Source organism: Mustela putorius, unplaced genomic scaffold, assembly GCF_011764305.1.
Source record: "Mustela putorius furo isolate JIRA1106 unplaced genomic scaffold, ASM1176430v1.1 tig00000508_pilon_pilon_pilon, whole genome shotgun sequence".
NCBI lineage: Eukaryota > Metazoa > Chordata > Mammalia > Carnivora > Mustelidae > Mustela > Mustela putorius.
Genome location: NW_025421402.1, coordinates 9,849,322 through 9,870,484, shown reverse-complemented (window position 1 = coordinate 9,870,484; position 21,163 = coordinate 9,849,322). Strand labels below are relative to the sequence as shown.

Sequence of the window (21,163 nt, the reverse complement as noted above, 5' to 3'; positions counted from 1 at the left end):
TATTTCATTCTTTTTAGAAAAATTCATTCTTGTGTTGCACTAGTAACCAACCAGATAGAGATGAGACCATCATCTTCCCTCACCCTCATTTCCAACAGATCTCTGATATTTCTTGGGGCATCCTGAAACAATTATCAAGAATTGTTTTGTGCTAGGAGACACACATTGTGTGCATTTTCATAGCTCAACTAAATTCTGGAAAAAAAATTGTGATGGTTAATTTTATGTGTCAACTAGGGCACGAGATGCCAGATATTTGCTAAAAAATTATTCTGGGTGTTTCTGTGAGGGTATTTCTGAATGAGAACAACATTTATATTGGTAGACTGAGTAAAGCACATTGCTCTCCATAATGTGGGTGGCCTTGTCCAATCAGTTGAAGGCCTGAATAGAGCAAAAGACTGTCCCCAAAGGAAGAGAATTCTCCTGCCTGGTGGCTTTCTTACTGGAACACTGGATCTTCCTGCATGACAGCATTTGAGCTGGGACATCAGCAGTATATATTTTGGACTTGTCAGCCTCCATAATCCCATGAGCTGATTCCTTATAAGAAAACATACATATATTGTTTCTCTGGAAAACCCTACTATTACAATATCCAACTGTTTTAGCAAAGATAAGAACATTGTTCTGTTGGGGTCGATTCCACATTAAAACATGTTAACCCCCTAGGGCCTGCCTGGGTTTACTTAGCCATAGTAACTCCATGTTGCCTAGGTAAACATTTTGTTGTTTAATAAATGCCTCAACAGTTATTGATATCAGTTCCAGGTAACTATTACTAAAACACGCACCTGAAACAAGGCCATTTTGTTTATATCGATTCCAGGTAACTATTACTAAAACACATACCTAAAACAAGGCTATTTTGTTGTTTAATAAACGCCTCAACAGTTACTAGTATCGGTTCCAGGTAACCGTTACTAAAACACACAGGTAGGAGACATCCAATCAGCCAAAGCCACATATGCAGATGTCTGCGATTGTGCCCTATAAAAACTAGCCTGTAAGACCGAGGGGCGTCGCTCTCTTCGGAGGCAGCCCTGGCCGGCCAGTCTGACATCTAATGCTTGGCACAGAATAAAGCTTTACATAACTTTTACTTTGTCTCAGCCTCGTTTCCCTGGCCGGTCAGTCTAACTTCTGATGCTTGGCATAGAATAAGGCTTTGTATAACTTTGTCTCAGTCTCGTTCCTTTGATAACGGACCCAACAGTTCAACTCTTTATTAGTTGTTTGTTCAGAATTACTTATGTCTTTATGGTTCCCCAAAACCAAAAGTTTAAATTCAATGAGCCTCATATTCCTTTTCTCTATAAAATTCCTGAACCTTGCCAATCACTAACTATACAAATCAATGAATCATATTAGAATCCGTTCTGCAGGGAATTTTTACAGCACTCAGTCATTTCATTTAAAAATTTTATTTATTTTATTTTTTTTAAAAGATTTTATTTATTTACTTGACAGATAGAGATCACAAGTAGGCAGAGAGGCAGGCAGAGAGAGAGAGAGGAAGAAGCAGGCTCCCTGCTGAGCAGAGAGCCAGATTCGGGGCTTTATCCCAGGACCCTGGGATCAGGAGCTGAGCTGAAGGCAGAGGCTTTAACCCACTGAGCCACCCAGGAGCCCCTCATTTTAAATATTTTTAAAGATTTATGTATTTAAAGAGAGAGGGAGCATGAACGGGAGGGACAGAAAGAGAGGAAGAGAGAATCTGAAGCAGACACCACACGGAGCACAGAGCCCAATGCAGGGGTCAATCCCATCATCTTGAGATCTTGACCTGAGCCAAAACCAAAGAGTCAGAGGCTTAACTAACTAACTGTACCACCCAGGCACCTAGTCCTTTCATTTTAAAAGATAAGAACAGTGTGGCTTAGAGAAGTTGTCTGACCTACTAATGATCACACACTACGTGGAGGCAGTGAGCAGACTAAAACATCCATGTTCTAATTTCAAGAGCCAGTGTTTCAACAGTATTCTTGAAACTCCTTTGTTTTCCTTTGAAATATATCTTTTTTCGTTTCTGGGAATCCTCACAAGAGAATACAGGTAGATTTATGGAAGGAAAAGATTTTCTTAAAAAAGGGCAGCGTCGGAACGCCTGCTTGGCTCTGTTGGTTGAGCTTCTGATTGGTTTTGGCTCTGGCCATGATCTACCTGATTGCGGGATAAGGCCCTTGAGCTCCGAGCTCAGTGGGGAGTCTGCTTCAGATTCTCTCTCCTGGGGTCCTGGGAATCGAGTTCCGCATCGGGCTCTCTGCTCAGCAGGGAGCCTGCTTCCCTTCCTCTCTCTCTCTCTGCCTCTCTGCCTACTGTGATCTCTGTCTGTCAAATAAATAAATAAAAGTCTTAAAAAAAAAAGATTCTCTCTCCCTCTCCCTTCCCCTCTGCCCCACCCCGCTCCATTCTCTCTCTCAAATGACTAAACAGTATCTTTAAAACAAACAAAAAAGGGTAAAGTCAGTATCAAGAGAGGACATATGTGAGCGAATAGGGACTCATACAGATTCTTAGAGTCACAGAAGGATATTGTTAACATTCAAGGGATCAAATTCTCATGAATGGTCATGGAAGTAGTAGAATTCAGCTCAGAAGAGCCTGACAAAGGGATTGATTGTGAAGGTGTGGATGTAGCAGGCCCCACTAACTGAGGAGAAAGAAAAGAAAAATGAAAAAAGGAAAAGGAGAAAGTTCCAAGATCACTAAGAATTTCACCGTGCTGTCTGTCTGACTTAGGATGAAGGCAACTGGAGCCTAAAAAAGATCCTTTTCTTCCTTTCTCTCCAGTAAAGAACAATGAGATCAATAGGCCTAACACTCTGCCAGGTCCCAAGGAGATCATCAAAAAGCACTTTGGAAGAGGAGGAAAGAACTCATATTTATTGACTTGTCAGATACTGCATTTGAATGATTCACATATAAAAACTCATTTAGCAAACAACAGCTTTCTTGGGAATACCCTAGATATTTTTTTTATTGAACTTCCTTAGCATCCATACGAAGCAGGTATGTTCTTATCTCCATTTTACATATAAAGAATCGAGAGCACCAAAAGATGAAGTAGCTTGCCTAAAGTTATACGGTTGATAGATGGGGCTTTTAATCCAAGGAAGTCTGATTCCAGAGCCCAGGTTCTCAATATATTGCCTTTGCCACAAAATATTTGTCTCTAATTAGTGACGAAATGGAAAGGCAAAAAAAAAAAAAAATTAAAAATAATAAAGAGCAAATGACACAAACAAGGCTACACTTATTAGTTGGTGACACTGGACTTAGACTTACGGTCAAATTCCAATGTCACCAACTTTTCATTGTGCTATGAAGGTTAAACACAGAACAAAGACCTGTTTAGCTCTTTGCTCTATCCTTTTTTTTTTTTTTTTTTTTAAAGATTTCATTTATTCCAGAGAGGGGGGGAGAGAGCAAACACGAGTGGGGGGATGGGGAAAGGAAGAAGCAGACTCTCCACCAAGCAGAGAGCCCGACTCCACGCTAGATCCCATGATGCCAGGATCATGACCCAAGCCAAAGGCAGATGTTCAACTGACCAAGCAACCCAGGCACCCTGTAAAGTGCATATCTAGTAGGGCATTTGAGAGAGGCAATCAGGACAATAGTGGTGAGAGAAGTCAGTACGGCCTTCTACCTATTCATAAAGAGAAAAGCTCTCTCTCTCTCTCTCTTTTTTTTTTTTTTTGAAGATTATTTATTTATTTGGGAAAGGGTGCACGAGCAGGGGGAGGAGCGGAAGGAGAGGGGAGTAGACTTCGTGCTGAGCTGGGAGCCCAATGTGGGCCTTGATCCCAGGACCCTGAGTTCATGACCTGAGCCAAAGGCAGACACTTAACCGACTGAGCGCCCCAGGTGCCTCGAGAAAAGCTGTCCTTGATATTCAAGATCTGGATTGGCACCAACAGTTGGGCTTATATGTTCTATCAAATATAAATAGTTTGACAAAACATCAACATCAAATGCATCTGACTGATGAGTTAAGACAAAACAATACCACTCAGTCATCATGTTGAACACATACGCCAAATGACCACTACGAGTCACTGCGGCTCCTTTGCCAATTGTAGCTTTAACTTCACTTTGTTTTCCCACCTACTAGATAAGACAAACCATAGACTTCTGGCCAAACTGGGCCTTGGCTGTTCTTGTACAGATTTTCAGCTAAGAATGGCTTTAACATTAAAAAAAAAATTTTTTTTTTTTTTTAAGGAAAACGAAGAAGAATATGTGAGGGAGACCAGATGTAGCCCGCAACGCCTAAAATATTTTCCATCTGGTCATTTACAGAAAAAGTTTGTCAACCTTTATTCTAAAGAAAATTGGGATACCCAATGATAAAATTACCTTTGCTTTCTGATAGGGTCCAATAGAAAGCAAAGATCCACATCCTTGAATGCTCCCCCAAATTACCTAACATGAACCCCAAATCCTACACTAAGTCCTATTCAGTACGCTGTGACAGACAGAGATACTTCCAGATACAATTAAGGTATGGTCTTTTTTTTTAAATTTTTAATTTTTAATAAAATTTTTTGTTTTATTTATCTGACAGAGAGAGAGAGAGAGAGAGATCACAAGTAGGCAGAGAGAGGTGGAGGAAGCAGGCTCCCCACCGAGCAGAAAGCCCAACTTGGAGCTCAATCCCAGGACCCTATCATTACCCAAGCCGAAGGCAGAGGCTTAATCCACTGAGCCACCCAGGCATGCTTTAGGTATGGTCTTTCTTATAGCAAACGGTCAATAAGTCCAACTTTGTTTGACTAATAAATATATCAAGAACCATAGTCAGCAAACCCAGAGTCAGCCAAATCCCATATATCACCTGGTTTTGTAGGACAGTAAAAATGGTTTTTATAAATTAAAGGGTTGTTTCAAAACAAACAAATGAAGAAAAACATGTGACAGAGACCACGTGTGGCCCACAGACCTTAATGTACTTACTCTTACAGTTCTTTACAGAAGAATTTGCCCAGTCTTGGTCAAGAACTGTGAAGAGTCATATTCTACTGTACTGGCAAACTGACGAGTTAATTTGGGACAGTTTCGTGGATGATGACAAACTTATACATGAAATTTCTGGATCAGAGATGAAGGGCTTTATTACTGGAAGCAGTAGCCAGAGCATCAGTGTATTTGCTCTGGTTTTCTGAGCCTCAGTGCCCAAAGGGAGATGTGGAGGGCCAGATGATACCAGCATCTTCAATGAGTGTCTTTACAAGAGAAGAACCCAGGGCTGAGGGACCAGCACTTTTTGAGCAAGCAGCAAACATTATAGGATGATGCAATTACACCAGCACCCCTCACCTGGGGACTGAGCATTGGTCATGTTGCAGTTACCTTGACATAGTTAGTTGCCTATAGGACTTTCTACAGCAACTGTTCAGGATCAGGAGATGGGCAGGTAAAACTTATAGTCTGACATCCTTAGTAAAAAACACTCAGGGATGCCCAGGACCCATATGGACTGCTGCTTCCCCGCACTGGGCTCCAGAGGACTCTGTTTGAAGGTCATGATGGAAGTGATGTTTCTACCAAGATTCAGCTGAAACCCTCACTTCCACAGACTGGCACCCTTGCCTCTCTAGTGTGGACATCTGAAATCTCTCGTGTCTCCCTCTGGTGAAGGTCCTCATGCCTTGATTGGGTGGGTAAATTTATGTTTAATTGAGCTCTGACATTTTAATGAAGTCCTTCACATTGGGTTTTCTTTTGTTTTTGTTTCATTTTGTTTCTTTCCTTAGGAAAAAAGTCTCCTGGGATCTTTCTGTTAACTGACAGATTGCTATTGTTCCTTAGTGAAACTGTTCTCCCTAGCCTTTTAACATTTTCACCTGTGGTCCGTCTGCTTGTCTAGTTGTTTATTAGAGGACAAGTCTATAGGAAGAGGACAGGCAAAGATCTGACTATCCTTGAGCTGGCCCCAGGGGCACAGAAATTCAGGTCTTTCGATCAACTTTACTTTGAGTCTCCATTTTTAAAATTATATAAACACTTCTTCCTTAGTCTTGTCTTTGTGCCCTGTTTTAATGTCATCTGCTTGGAAGCAGAAGGTTTGTCCAACCTGTGCTTGGTGACATTTAGCCTTTGTCCAACTTGAACACCATCTTTAGAGAACACTGCAGTTCTCATAGGGTCTTCTTAATTGAAAATTGCTGCTTTCATGCCAAAACACTGCTTCCTTAATGCATTCACACTGTCACATTAACTCATATGCTTTTCTCTCTAATTGGCATAATTGTACCAGAAACATTTGGAATTATACTAGCCACCTTAGCTACTTTTGACAACAAGATTGTTCATTTAGGAGGTGCTTTGGAACAGAAAAAGGAAGAAACCTTGATGAGGAAATTGTCTCGTGTATATAAAAAAAAAGAACTTCTTTATTTCAGGTAGGAAACACCCCCTCCTTCATATGTTATACTTTGAAGATTAATAAAGACTGGCTTTTTAAATTGTGTGGCTAAATATAATTGTCAAGAAGCCAAATTATCCTTTAAATTAACTATAATAGGGGCGCCTGGGTGGCTCAGTGGGTTAAAGCCTCTGTCTTCAGCTCAGGTCATGGTCTCAGGGTCCTGGGATGGAGCCCCGCATCGGGCTCTCTGCTCAGTAGGGAGCCTGCTTCCTCCTCTCTCTCTGCCTGCCTCTCTGTTTACTTGTGATCTGTCAAATAAATAAATAAAATCTTTAAGAAAAATAAATTAACTATAATAGAACTTGTGTGTATGTGTGTATGTGTTAAAATGTTATTTCTATATCAAATTCTTCTTCTTTCTTTGCATGGAAAATATAAATTAGCATTTTACAGTAGTAATTCAAGATTTGTCTGAAGCTGGCTCCTTAACATTTTGTTCTGTTTTTCTCTCTCTTGGCAAACATAAAGATTAACTGATGGATCAAACAAAAACATAGTTATAATGTGCTCATTCTAGAAATATCTAGCCCAGATTAAGTAAAAAATCTAAAAGAAAAAAGAGTTGTCAAATTCTTACTGCTTATTTTGTGAACCCTGAAAAGCATATTTACTGAATAGCCTTTGTTACATAGTTACAAGACAAAATGACAAAGCTTTAGTTAGTTCCAAAATAAAGGAAGAGCTTTTGATATGATTCAGTTTTTATATTTTAATTTCCTATATAAAAATTATTTCAATACAGTATTTTGTTTGTACAGGACTAAGGTTAACATTTTTTATGATTTAAACTTTCTAAATTTCCTATGTTGGTTTTATAAGTTAAGTAATTTATCATTTTTCTATAACATGACTAAAATTACATATATATATGTGCTATACATATAATACATGAAAATATAAATCTATATAATGTATATAACTAAATGAAATTTTTATAATACTATAAATAATGATTTAATGTGTTAGCTAAAACTGTAAATTCCAGAACCTTAACTAATTTTAAGATTTTAAATGAATAGTTAACTAACTAATCTTTTGATGTCTGGGTGGCTCAGTCAGTTAAGCTGCCAATCTTGATTTTGGCTCAGGTCATGATCTCAGGCTCCTGGGATGGAGCCTCACATCACATCGGGCTCCCTACTCAGCGGGGAGTCTACTTCAAGATACTCTCTCCCTCTGTCCCTCCCCATTTGCTCACATACACACACACAAACACACACACTCTCTCTAATAAATTAAATAAATCTTTAAAAAAGAGAGGTATTGCTGCTTATCAAGATGTTAAATTTAATATGATGTATATATATCTTGTTCTCAGTCAGGGTAGTGTACTTACATGGTGAAGATGGAAACTTCAAGGCCTCTTGAGGTCTGAACTTCATAACCTGCACAGCACTACTTCAGCCACAATCTGCTGGTCAGACCGTTTGGGAGAGAAGAGGTTCTGCCAGAACAAGCTGAAGCATCTGAATGACCTTAAACCTCAAAGTCGTAGCAGGGATCCTTCCAAAGAGGCCACACGCAGATGCTGCTGGTCACTGGATTTTGCCCATCATAGGTGCTAGTGTCTTAGTTTTCCTGTATTGTTTCTACACATCAGAGCGCAAATCCTCCTGAGACTGTGTGGAGTCAAAAAGCATATCCACTGGAAATGCAAGCTAGAGATGTGTTTTGAAGCTTCTCAAGGCCCTTTTCTTGAACCCTGCCAGGTGTGTGCTTCCCCCTTGGAGCCCAGATAATTGGCCAGACATCCACCCCAGAACTGGGGCCAGGGTCCTTTCTCTCTCCACTGGCTTCCACCAGCCCCTCTATGTTTCCAAACTTTGTTTTATAATTACAATCCATATGTCCTGGTGACATTGTCCTTTGGTATAAATGCCTGCTTTCCAATACATCAAATGAGTATTAGACATTCTTAACAGGGAAACATACTCTGTTTTTTGAAACTTTTCTTTTTCAATTTTTATTTGAGGGAAATATATATGTATATAGATGTATATATTATATATATGTACATATGCATATATATGTATATATTATATATATGTATGCATATATGTATGATATATACACACATACTATAAATAATAATATACATATTTTAAGGCTATTGTTAACAACTTCAAATATTGGGGTGCCTGGGTGGCTCAGTGGGTTAAGCCTCTGTCTTAGGCTTGGGTCGGGATCTCAGGGTCCTGGGATAGAGCCCCACGTCGGGCTCTCTGCTCGGCGGGGAGCCTGCTTTCTCCTCTCTCTCTGCCTGCCTCTCTGCCTACTTGTGATCTCTCTCTCTCTGTGTCAAATAAATAAATAAAATCTTAAAAAAAAAAAAAACTTCAAATATTAAGGCACCTGGGTGGCTCAGTCGGTTAAGCGTTCAACTCTTGATTTCAGCTCAGCGTCCAACTCTTGATTTCAGCTCAGGTCATGATCTCTGGGTCATGGGATCAAGTCCCCCATCAGGCTCTGTCCCTTCTCCTCTGCTCCTCCTCCCACTGGCTCTCTTTCTCTCTCTCTGAAATTAATAAAATCTTAAAAAAAAAAAAACTTGAACTATGTTAATTATTTGTATATTTATATGTGCATTTTTGCCTAAATACACGCATATATAAAGGCATACTTATACATTTTACATTGACAATAGTCATGCAAATAATGTACAAAAAAAGTAATATTAGAATATGCAAATAATGTACAAAAAAAGTAATAATAGAATAGTACAATAAAAGTAATATAGAATATTAGATTCAGTTCTTCTGTGCCCAAATTAGTAGATGTTCCTTTTTGTCACCAAAACATTTGTTAATTTTTAGTGCTTTATCACATGTTCTTAAACCATTTAGAAGAAACTCCTCTTTACTTTTGAAAAAATTCAGCTCCTAATACCATTGCTGTCTATTGGTATGTTTTTACAATGTTGCCTATAAATATTCCTTGTATTTAGATACTGAGAAAATTCTTGTTTGCTCTAATAACTATTCTTAATTTTTATTTTTCTCAATTTAGTCCCCAGATTCAGAATAATACCTCATCTCTCATCAGGTCTCCCAAAATGGCCATTAGGAAACAGAAAGAATTGCTACTTTACCCTACACATGAAAGGACAATAAATATAATTAGGTTTTTCCAGAATTCTTCAAGTTTTAAAAAATTATTATGAGAAATTGTTCTTTGTAAAAGTTAGGGAAAGGCTGATAATACAAAACAATGTTCATCTTCTTAAGCTAATTATACATAAACAGAATGTATTAATAAAAATATTAATAAAAATGCCTGTGTGGCTGAGTCATTAAGTATCTGCCTTTGGCTCTGGTAATGATCCTAGGGTCCTGGGATTGAGTCCTACATTGGGTTCCTTCCTCAGCGGGGATCCTGCTACTCCCTCTGCCTGGTGCTCCCCTGGTTGTGCTTGCTTGCTCTCCATTAAAAAAAAAAAAAAAAAAAAAACCAAAACAAATCCTTAAAGAAAAAGAAGTACTTTTCTATGACTGTATACTTTTCAAGTTAAAAGAAGATTATCAAAAGATTTTGCTTCCAGGACCCTAGATCAAAAGTCCCTTTTATCTTTTTGTTCATGAGAAGTCTGAATTAGCACTAGATCACTGACTCTGGAAATTTATTACTTATTTCAGTCTTTCATTATATTCAGTAGGCAAAGTTAACCTGTCTTGGTGGAGAGCTATAACAAAACAGTAGTAAAACACAGGAAAGCGTCAGTTAATTGCTCTAGGGTCTCCACTAAACCGAATTGTTCCCTAAGCCACTCAAGACTCTCTCATTGACAAAAATCACTCAGCACTTCTCCGGTAGTTGCCTACCCTCCTATAAAATACTCATTTCCCTCACACCACACTATCCAGGACTACAACACTAAATCCAGTTACCCTCTTTCCTTTACCAAAAGAAGGAGAATCTAATTATTGCTTATGTCTGTTAGGAAACTATCCATAATACAACCCCTTAAAACTCTCTTGGGTGTGCCTGATTTAATTTTGTTTACCAATGTTTCCTGAATACAAAGAATGATTAAAAACTTCCAATAAGGTTATGCTATCAAATACCCAAATTTACCCTTAAAATATCAGGCTCTCCCAGAATTAAATTACTTCAGATACCTAATTTCTCTTACCTAAATCTACCAGCTGACAAAAGGTAAGAGTATATACACACACACATACACATAAGTAAACATATGTATATAGAGAGTTTTATATATTTCAAAAATGATAAGCTTAAATACTATGTGCCCTTCATCATCATAAAATCCTAATCTTCAAGCATGAAAGGTATATACATATATATACACATATATGTATATATATTATATATATAATTGTGTATACATTTACACATAGTTCTTCAAACATGAATGTATATATATGTGTTTATATGTGTGGTGTGTGTGTGTGTGTGTGTGTGATAATACATATATAATCCCATGATCTTGGAATGCTTTGAAAACAGAATCCTTAACCTCTACAGTAGCCTCTCAAAATGAAAAAATTACAACCGTTTGGATGCTTTGCTATTATCTAAGGAAAAGATGATTTTAAAAGTGGATTATCATAATGACTCATGATTAAGCAATATAGCAGGGATAAACTGACAATGATGTGGAACTAACATTAGTGGAGGTAATTGTAGAGATATTACTGAGCATGTTTTCAATGTGCATCTTATCAGCCTAAGACCTAATCTAGCAAGCAGTAAATGTAGGAAATGGACAGAAGCCAAAGTCTTGATGACCCTTTGAACACCGCCAAATGGATTTTACACAAATTCCTCTAGTAATGAGCTACGAACATGTTCAGGCTGTTTGTTTATTCTCAGGACTGGGCAGAGGTTTGTCCTTGTTGGGAAGCCATGGCTCCACATCCTTATCTTCCACAAACTTTAGGAAAATGAAACAGAATTAATGGAATCTTAAATTTAAAATTAACAAAGCTCTCAAAAAATTTTGAACTTTCTTGGCCTTAATTTTGACATTGGCCTTGGTGGCAATAAGATTTACTCCCACTGAAACCTATAGATTATCTCCTCATGAGTTAACAATTAACCCCCACCCCTTGCACTTGAAACATTTACTTCTAATCCTAGATTCTATCCATTACAGACTAACATGAATAAATACTATTACTGATTTATGATGCCTCCAAAATGATCATTAGAAAGTTCAAGGTGCATTTCCAAAAACCTATTCAAACATACCCTTCTTAATTTAAAACCTGGATATTAAGTCACCTGCCAAAGTTATCAGAGTATAACTATCCTTGGAATTGATGGAAAGGATCTAATCAGGCAGTTATTGTTAGCAATGGACATAGTGGCAAAACTCTAAGGTAATGATCTTTCATCCATGGTTTTCAACTGGGGCACCTGAGTGGCTCAGTCTGTCAAGCCTCTACTTTCAGCTCAGGTCATGATCCCTGGATCCTGGGGTGGGGCCCTGCACTGGGTTCCCTGCCCAGGAGGGAGCCTGCTTCTCCATCTCCCTTTGCCCCTCCTCCCCACTTAGTCTCTCTGTCTCTCAAATAAATAAATAAAATCTTGAAAAAGAATAAAAAGATGTACGTACCACTTTCTCCTGGTTGCTGGACATTTTATCCTATCAGGATAATTCAAACTGAGAATGGCTAGGAACTCTTTGGAACCTGATGACTGAAGAAGTGGACAGCTTTCACCCAAGACAAAGAAACAAGACTAAATTTTCCCATTTTTTTTTAGTTAATTTCCTACATTCAGCTCTAGTACTAATCTTGCCTTTTATTGTATTTTGGAAAGAACATCACTGAACTAATACTAGTAGGGTGACTGCATGGGATTTAAATAAAAACGAAATGATCTACATATTTCTTTAACTGTTAACAAGCAACAAATTATGAATGTCGTAACTCCTTATGTTGAGTTTACGAATCACTCCCCTCAAACCCACAATTTATCCTAAAAGAGACTAACTGGCCATTGCTATAGACAGACTGTTTGTGGTCACTCCCTTTTTCTCCCACCATGTGAGCATGCAATATGAAGACTGGGATCTATGAACCAGAAAGCGGCTTCTTAAAAGACAATGAATCTGCTGGGAACCTGATCTTGGATTTCCTCGCCTCTGGAACTATGAGAAAGTAATTTATGTTATTTATAAGCGCCCCCCACCCGCCAGTCTATGGTATTCTCTTACAGCAGTCCGAATGGACTAAGACAGTCATTGTTTGTGTAGGAAATAAAATTAAGTATCATTTAAAGGAACCATGGCTAACTCTCCTACCCATCAAATCTTGAGTTTGTTGAACTCATCTATCCATTTATTAATTTAACATTTTCCAGGAGCCAATAATGTGCCAAATAATGTGCTAGACACTAGGATATGATGACACAGGTCTATTGCCCTTTGGTTTTGCAGGAAGAGGGCTGCAAGCAAATAAGGACTATCAAGTAATACCCGGTGTTCTGATACAAGCATGATTAGACAGTGCGGGAGATTAGAGAGCAGTTAAGTTCTTTATACTATCTGTTTTTGCAGTGAGGTCCAGGAAAATACTACAGGGTATTTTCTCAATAGACAAAATAGACAAAATTTCTCAAATTCATGTGCAAAATGGCTATAGATAGTATAGGACCCGAACTACACACTTATATCCCTCTGTAGTGCACATAATAAAAATGGATTCCTTTCAAAACAGGTCAAGGTATTTGGTTATGTCAGTAAAGAAGATGCCTCCCCACCCCCTCCTTTCTGCTATAGTACAAGGAATTAAAAAAATTATGGGCCTCACCAGATATTTGGTTTAAGGTATACAGGCCACAGTATATTGAATTTATTTCATTGTTTCCAGCAAGGACAGCCTTTAGACTTCTGGTGCCAATTAAAAAAAAAAAAAGTAATCAAAGTGTTCTAATTTTGACAGTTTGGAGTTTGTGTTTTCTTTTTCTTTTCTTTTTTAAGATTTTATTTATTTATTTGACAGAGAGAGAGAGATCACCTGTAGGCAGAGAGAGAGGCAGAGAGGGGGAAGCAGGCTCCCCGGTGAGGGCAGAGCCCCATATGGGGCTCAATCCTAGAACACCTATATCATAAGCCAGAGGCAGAGGCTTAAGCCACTGAGCCACCCAGGCGCCCCATTTTTCTAACATTTTTATTAGCATCTTTGAACAGAGCCATTTAAACACACCTCTTTGGGGCTGGCACGGAGAAGGGGCCAGGTTGGAAAAAGTCATCATCTAAAGAACTGAAGTGCAAGATCCAACATTAACGGTACTTTGATGGTTTGCTAGGTAGATGCTAGATATTCTCATCCTAACTCCTTTTCTCCAGTAACCAATGAATGCTGTGAGAAGGTAAGTGTCTTAGCCAAGGTCAAACAACAGGTAATAAATGTAGGTGCCCGACATTGATCTTTTCCAAACTAGGTCTGAAACACTATGCGAATACACTAAAAACAAAACAAAACAGAACACCCCAAACTACCCCCCACCAAACCTCACCCTTCTATAGGGGCTTCATTAGATCACTAAGACTTAGAGGTCACTTAGTGGGTCCCATTTAGTCGGTACGGTAACCCCAGCATTCCGCAGCTCTTCTGCCCAGCTCCATTCCCTTCAAGGGAACGTGCCACAAGCCTCCGGGCGCAAAGAGGGTCGGCGATCCCTCAGTGCATGCTGGAGGGACGCAAAGACGCCGCTTCCTCGCAGGTGCGCGCGCACCTGTCGCTAGCCGCGTGCGCGCTGCGAGGGACGAGGGACGTGTCCGTGCGCGTGCGCCCGGCAATATTCCCCGTACACGCGCCGTACGTGAGCGCCGTATCCCTGCGCTCGGAGTTTCGGGCCGCGATTCGGTCCCGTGCCGAGTGGAAGTCTGGGAGGGGCGTGTTCCTGGGCGGTCGCGGCTCCCCCTGGTGGCGGCCGCGGAGCGCTGGAGGCGCGCAGTCAGGCGTTCTCCACGGGCAGCCGGCGGCGGGGCCTTGCCTCATAGCGCGGGGTCCTCGGCAGCCTGGGTGTCTACTGCCCCAGCTGCTGTCGTAGGCGAGGACGGCTGCTAGTGCGGCTGCTGTTGGTTCGCGGCGGCGGCGGCGGCGGCGGAGGAGGAGGAGGAAGAGGGCGAGGCAACAGGGGAAGAAGGAGGCAGGCGCGGCGGCGGCGGCTTCGCCCGGGGCCGGCGGCGGCGGCGGCGGCGGCGAGGGGGGGGGAAGATGGCGGACGTGCTCAGCGTCCTGCGACAGTACAACATCCAGAAGAAGGAGATTGTGGTGAAGGGAGACGAAGTGATCTTCGGCGAGTTCTCCTGGCCCAAGAATGTGAAAACCAACTATGTAGTTTGGGGGTAAGTCCGGCGTGGCTGTGGCCTGGGGGATGGCCGGGCAGAGTTGGGCGCCCCCAGGCGACCTCTTTCCTAACCCCTCCCCCCGATTCCCTCTGGGGATGGAGGAAAAAAAAAAAAAAAAACGGGTCCCTGGGTAAAAGTTTTCCCTCTAGAGAAGAAGTTACACTTTCAGGTGAGGAGGGGATCGGAGGAGGTGCGTCTTGAGTAGTCCATTTTCTTTAAGTCTTTGGGACGCCGAAGGGAAAGGGACCAAGGGAGTTTCTGACTTGTCTAGTTCATCGCTGCGGGTGCGTGTCGAGTGTTAGCTGTGTGTGAGGCTGCAGAAAAGGGCACACCGTCCGGTCCTGGAGACGTCTTTCTGTGTTCTGTAGTTTTTTTGTTTTTTGTTTTTTCCTTTCTCTCCCAGGCTGCCATGTGTTTCACTATCCCTCCTGCCCCTGGCAGCTCCTGGTCTGGTTTCTTTTTCTTTTCGTAAAATTCCCTCAAGGAGAGAGAAGGCGACCAACTCCGTGAAGTTAGAACGATTGGGGTCACTTTGGAAGAGCCCTCCCCCACCCCGTGTGAGTGAGGGGCGAAGGCAGGAGTTTCCTCCTGGAGCCAGGAGTTACACGGGTGAAATGGGGGTGCGCGTTACCGAGCTAGGAAAGGTACGGGGGGGTGGTGTGGGGTTTTTAGGAAATGTGTTTTAGAGAGAACTGTCTTGGAACGTTGGTCCCCGCGGGGTTTTCTGAATTGAAGTCATTAAGGAAAACCTCTAGAACTAGGTCTGATCATCGTGTGGGGCCTTTGTCGTGATGTTTCTGTCATTGGTCTTTCATTTGGGTGATGGGAAGCTTGGGCCAAGAACTTCATACTCATCTCGCTTGATTGAATGGGAGCACAGGGCTTTTATGAAGAGTTGATGAAAAGCGAGGGGAAATTTAGTTTGTTGGTTTCTAGTTTTTTGGCCTTGAGGGCTGATGATTCGATGAGCTTTATGAAATGTTGATGCAGTGACATCATTGGGTTTCCTGCGTTTTGTCCTTACAGAAGAATTTGCACAGATAGTTACATTGATGGGAATTTTAACTGATTTATTTATTTCTTTTCTTTAAAACATGGTTGAGGAATAGTCACGATGTAGGGTGGTTCAATGTGAAGAATAGAAAAATTTCGTAACACCGTGGTTCCTGACTCAAAAGAGGTGAACTTCATCAGAGTAGATCAGATAAAACAGATTATTTGGTAAGAATTGCATTTTGGCCTTTAAGAGAGTAATCACTTCTAGGTGGGGGTATTAGAATAGGTTTCACAGATGTGTGTTTGGGATGTAGATGTGCTACAAATTTTTCTTGAACAAATGAGTAAGCTTTAAAGAATGGGTAAAGAACTTGAGTGTGACATGATGGGTTAGGTCTTTTTTTTTTTTTTTAAGATTTTTTATTTTATTTATTTGTCATAGAGAGAGAAGCAAGAGCAAGCACATGCAGGCAGAGTGGCAGGCAGAGGCAGAGGGAGAAGCAGGCTCCCTACCAAGCAAGGAGCCCGATGTGGGACTCGATCCCAGGACGCTGGGATCATGACCTGAGCCGAAGGCAGCCGCTTAACCAACTGAGCCACCCAGGTGCCCCATGATGGGTTAGGTCTTAAAGGACATGCTTAATGGCATGAGAACTGGAAGGGAAATGTTTTGATAGTTCATTGAAGCTGGTAGTGGAAAAAGGACTGCTTAGAATAGATTTCAAACTGTAACAACAGTGAATCACACCAATAAATACATTTTTAGTTCATTTATTCATCTCTGTATGCATGTGTACATACATCCATAACTGTAAACAATAGCTATCCTTATTACATGCTGTACATTATGTTACTTTGCTTTTCTATATCATCATCAAAAAAAGTTACCTATGTATTACATTTTGTAGTACAATATTTGGTAATGATGTGTGATCTGAAATATACCAGTTTAGAGGAAAAGTGGAAATGCAGGCTAGAGAGGTGTAGGTTGGGGCTGATTACTTTGGGCTGTATTCAGATGAATTTAAATAATACATTGACATTTTCAGGTGAGGAGTATGTAGTAGGAAGGGTGAGATTGAACACTAATATTGTTGAGCAAATAGTATTATGTGCTTTCATTAAAGAGCCTGCACCTCTAAACTGCATTGTTTTATCACACCTAGAATTCATTATGTTTTACATCATTAGTTTAATTTGAAGGATGTTGTAAGAATTATACCTCTGAAATTCATTGTTGTGTTTACTCTAAGAATGTCATTAAGGGTGCTATTTAGCAGTATCTCACTTTAGGAGACATAGGATAAATTTCTTCTAAGTTGAGCCCTGGCAGTAGTTGTATTTCTCCTAATTGGTTTGTTTTCTCTTGTGGATCCTCTTTAACTGATTAGATTCCTCTCTCTGTTGATGAAGACCAGAACCAAATTTGGGCTAGTTCTAAAAAGTGTATATAGTACCTTAGAGTATGAATAGGGTGTGCTTTCCTTCTTGCTTTTTGTCATTACCTACCTTTGTGTTCTTTTGCTTAAATGACAGTTCCACTTATTAAATTTCCTACTTTATGGATATTTTTGTTAGTCCTGTTAAATTCATTGTTGGGTAGCAAAGTAAGTATAGATAAATTCAAACATATAATTAAGTCCAAGGAGTTGAATTAAAATTGAGTATAAATCTTGTTTTAATTATTTCAGGACTGGAAAAGAAGGCCAACCCAGAGAGTACTACACATTGGATTCTATCTTGTTTCTACTTAATAATGTGCACCTTTCTCATCCTGTTTATGTCCGACGGGCAGCCGTAAGTAAAATTCATTTTAAAACTTTTTTTATTTCTTTTTTTTTCCTTTTTTGATGGAGGAATTGTTATGTCATCGTGCACTAAGATTGGTGTCTAAGAACTTTATTTCAGTGTGCAACAACATTTGGCGCCCAAACAGGGACCTCTTCAGGACTCCATAGAGTCCTTGTAAGCAGTGTGGGACGACATCATTTGGCATGAATCACTTCCCTCATGGGTTTCAGATCAAAAGAATAAAAGGTTTGTTTGTATGAGAGTCTACTCGAGGGTCAAAATTAGATCACTGTGATTTATGCGGATTTTTAAATCTGTGACTTTCATGTAAAATGTGGGTACTGTTTACAAGAACAGAAGTTTTGAAGGCATTTATAGGAATGTTTTAAATTCATAAGCCTATGGAAGGACTCCGATATGCCGAACTTTAGTTTAATCTCGAGAAAACTTTTTTGGAAGCATCAAAAAGAACCAAGATTAACAGACAACTTTAAATTTTTAATCAATTTAATAAACCTTTTTAATACTTCATTGACAAACTCATTTATTTTCAGTTTTGCCTGCCTTCAGCATCTCAGTATTTGAACACCTTTTTTCTGAATAGGATATAAATATTCACAATCTACTACATATTGAAGAAGTGATACATATGGTAAAACTACTTGAGATGTGGGGAAATAGTGGGATAAAAATAACAATGTTTCTATAAACTTACATTACTCATCTTAAATTTTTAAAAACTGAATTAGGCAGTAACTAGGATATTTTGTTGACTGTGTCCATTCATTTTGTGGTAATAAAGATGATCCAGGTACTTGCTTTAGATTTAGAAATTATATTATTGAAAAATGTAGCTGTAATTGTTACCTTTCTTCCCATGTGTTTTTCTTAAATACTTCACAGAAGTAAAATACTTCTATAATTTTAGGGTTCTGCAAATTTTATTCTTTCCTCTTTTTTGTTGTTTGCTCTTTCTTGTGAGCAGACCATTTCTGAAGTAAGTTTTCCTAGGCCGTGGCTACTTTTTTAATGTGTATAGACTTGTATCTTTCTCAATTTGTTGTATTATGTCCATAATTTGTTAGTAACCAAATGATGAAGTTTGTTATCAGACTTAGAAACAGTAATTTAAAGAAAGTTAAGTCTTTTAACTATTTATGATATATCCCATGTAGGCTGGTTTTTAAAAATAAGCACACAAAAATCTGTAGGCTCTTAAATATTTATACTCATAGCAGAAATTAAAATTTAGCCTGCTCTTAAAAAAAAAAAGTTAATTTTAAGTGATTCAGTATAGTTTATTTCTGTCATCAAGGAGTATGTGCAGAATGGTGCAGTAGTTAGTATAAGATAATTAGCCAAAGGATTCTTGTTACTTCATTTTTGCTTATATAAAGTGACAAAGTGATTTTAATTTAAAATCTTGCAGCCACCTGTCATTCCTGCACTACGTTGTTGATATTATAAAAATGATATGGAAAATTGTGGTAATTACAGGATTTTTTGAATTCATGGCCCCAAGATGACTTGGTGACTAAAGTATGCAGTTTTATTTGTTTTGCATACCTCTTTACAAACTGCTAATACAGAAGCTTAAAGGGAAATTATCCATTTTACCAAAATAGATACATTTTCCAGGTTTAATTTTTTTAATCTTTTCCCCTTTCTTACAGAATTTTGTATACACTCAAGGATAAAAAAGAAATGTGTGATATGGAAAGTAAACAACTGCCATTAATGTTTTCTTGTATAATTTCCTCAAGTTTTTTTCTCCATGCTTAAATAGCACATACCTATTGTTATTATGAAAACTTAGGTTAATGGGTGAGATAGTGTATTTTGGAGTTCAAGTAGAATGTTTTGAAGAAGGCTGTTTTGTGTTTGAAGCAAGAAGGCACTTGGAAATTTGTAAAGTGAGCAGGCAGTAGGACTAAAAAGATAATTGCCTAAAGCATGCAGAGTATCATGAATAAAATAAAAAAATACTTAAGGTAAGCCAAGGGAACAAAAAAGATTGCAATTGATATTTTGAAGAAGGAGGGGTCATTGTTTTATTTTTACTGATTATTTTTTATATATCTTACTTGAATTTCAAGAATGAAGTTATTTAAAGTTAATATTTATAAAAATTTTCAAGACTTTTATTGGCTCTTTTAGCCTAACTCCCTAAAGATAAAATCGTAAATAAATACTATCAAGATCTGTTGGAATGAAATTCATACATTACACAATGTTTGTCTTTATTGTTCCTTATAATTGTGTTGTTTTGATAACTAATTTAAAATTTTCACTTCAGACTGAAAATATACCTGTGGTTAGAAGACCTGACCGAAAAGATCTGCTTGGATATCTCAATGGTGAAGCATGTGAGTAATTTTTAACTTTCTCTCACTTTTATTTATTTATTTATTTTTAAAGAGTTTATTTATTTACTTGACAGACAGAGATCACAAGTAGGCAGAGAGAGAGAGAGGAGGAAGCAGGCTCCCCACAGAGAGAGCCCCATGTGGGGCTCGATCCCAGGACCCTGGGATCACGACCTGAGCCGAAGGTAGAGTCTTTAACCCACTGAGCCATCCAGGCGCCCCTTGCTCTCACTTTTAAATAGCCATTGTTTGTTTCCTTCCCCTGTGAAATAAAAAAGCAATGGGATGAGAATTTGTATTTCCACTAAAAAATTAACTTTCAGCAGCATATGTTTGCATATGCTCTCCATTCTTTTCTTATATGGGGAATGCACTATTTTTGCTTCTAAGGCCAGTCACACTTCTCTGTCTATAGACTCCATTTCCTTTCATACTCTGAAAGACTTTGCCTTTAAGAATTGTTACTTCTCTCGCATCATCAGCTTTCTAGTTTTCTCTTTCCCTTTACTGTAAGATCTCTCATTGAACAGTTTTTTGACCCCACATTCCTAGTATCTGTTGAATTTGTCTTGAATTCTTTGTTAACAATTGTGTGATCTCACTGCTTCCCTCCTGACTCCACTTCAGTCTGACTTTCCTACTCAACATCTCTAAAATCACTGTTAAAAGTCAGCACTGATTTAGGGGTTATCAGTTCCTTTCATCTCATATCCATATCTTGGCCTCTCAACAGCATTTGACACTGTTGATTACTTTTTTTTTTTTTTAAAGATTTTATTTATTTATTTGACTTTATTTATTTATTTGACTTTATTTATTTGACAGGCAGAGATCACAAGTAGGCAGAGAGGCAGGCAGAGAGAGAGGAAGAAGCAGGCTCCCTGCAGAGCAGAGAGTCCGATGTGGGGCTGGATCCCAGGACCCTGGGATCATGACCTGAGCCGAAGGCAGCGGCTTTAACCCACTGAGCCACCCAGGCGCCCCTGTTGATTACTCTTTTTTGGAAAGCCTTTCTTCACTTGCATTTGGGGCACCAGACTCCTTTGATTTTCTTTCTATTCATTGTCCATCTCTCATTTTATTTTGCTTACCAATCTTCAGCACTGATCTATTCCTAAGCTCAAGTTATAAATCCACTGTTCACATCTTTCCTTGGATATTTAGTAGGTATGTGAAATTCAACATATCTGAAATAGAATGCTGTTTTCCTCCTTCCTTTCTCCCCTCAAACAAAACTAAAATAGCAGGTCTGGTCTC

General features: G+C 39.1%; 1 protein-coding gene across 1 annotated transcript in view; it reads left to right on the top strand.

Moving 5' to 3' along the window:
* The first annotated feature begins 14,527 nt into the window (after positions 1–14,527).
* Positions 14,528–21,163, top strand: part of CDC73 (cell division cycle 73) — a 116,147-nt gene continuing 109,511 nt past the window's right edge. Inside the window, exons 1-3 of the mRNA XM_004751502.3 lie at positions 14,528–14,750; positions 17,441–17,546; positions 19,837–19,906. Coding sequence (XP_004751559.1) covers positions 14,620–14,750; positions 17,441–17,546; positions 19,837–19,906 — 307 coding nt within the window. The 5' untranslated portion in view covers positions 14,528–14,619. The remainder of the gene's footprint in view (positions 14,751–17,440; positions 17,547–19,836; positions 19,907–21,163) is intronic.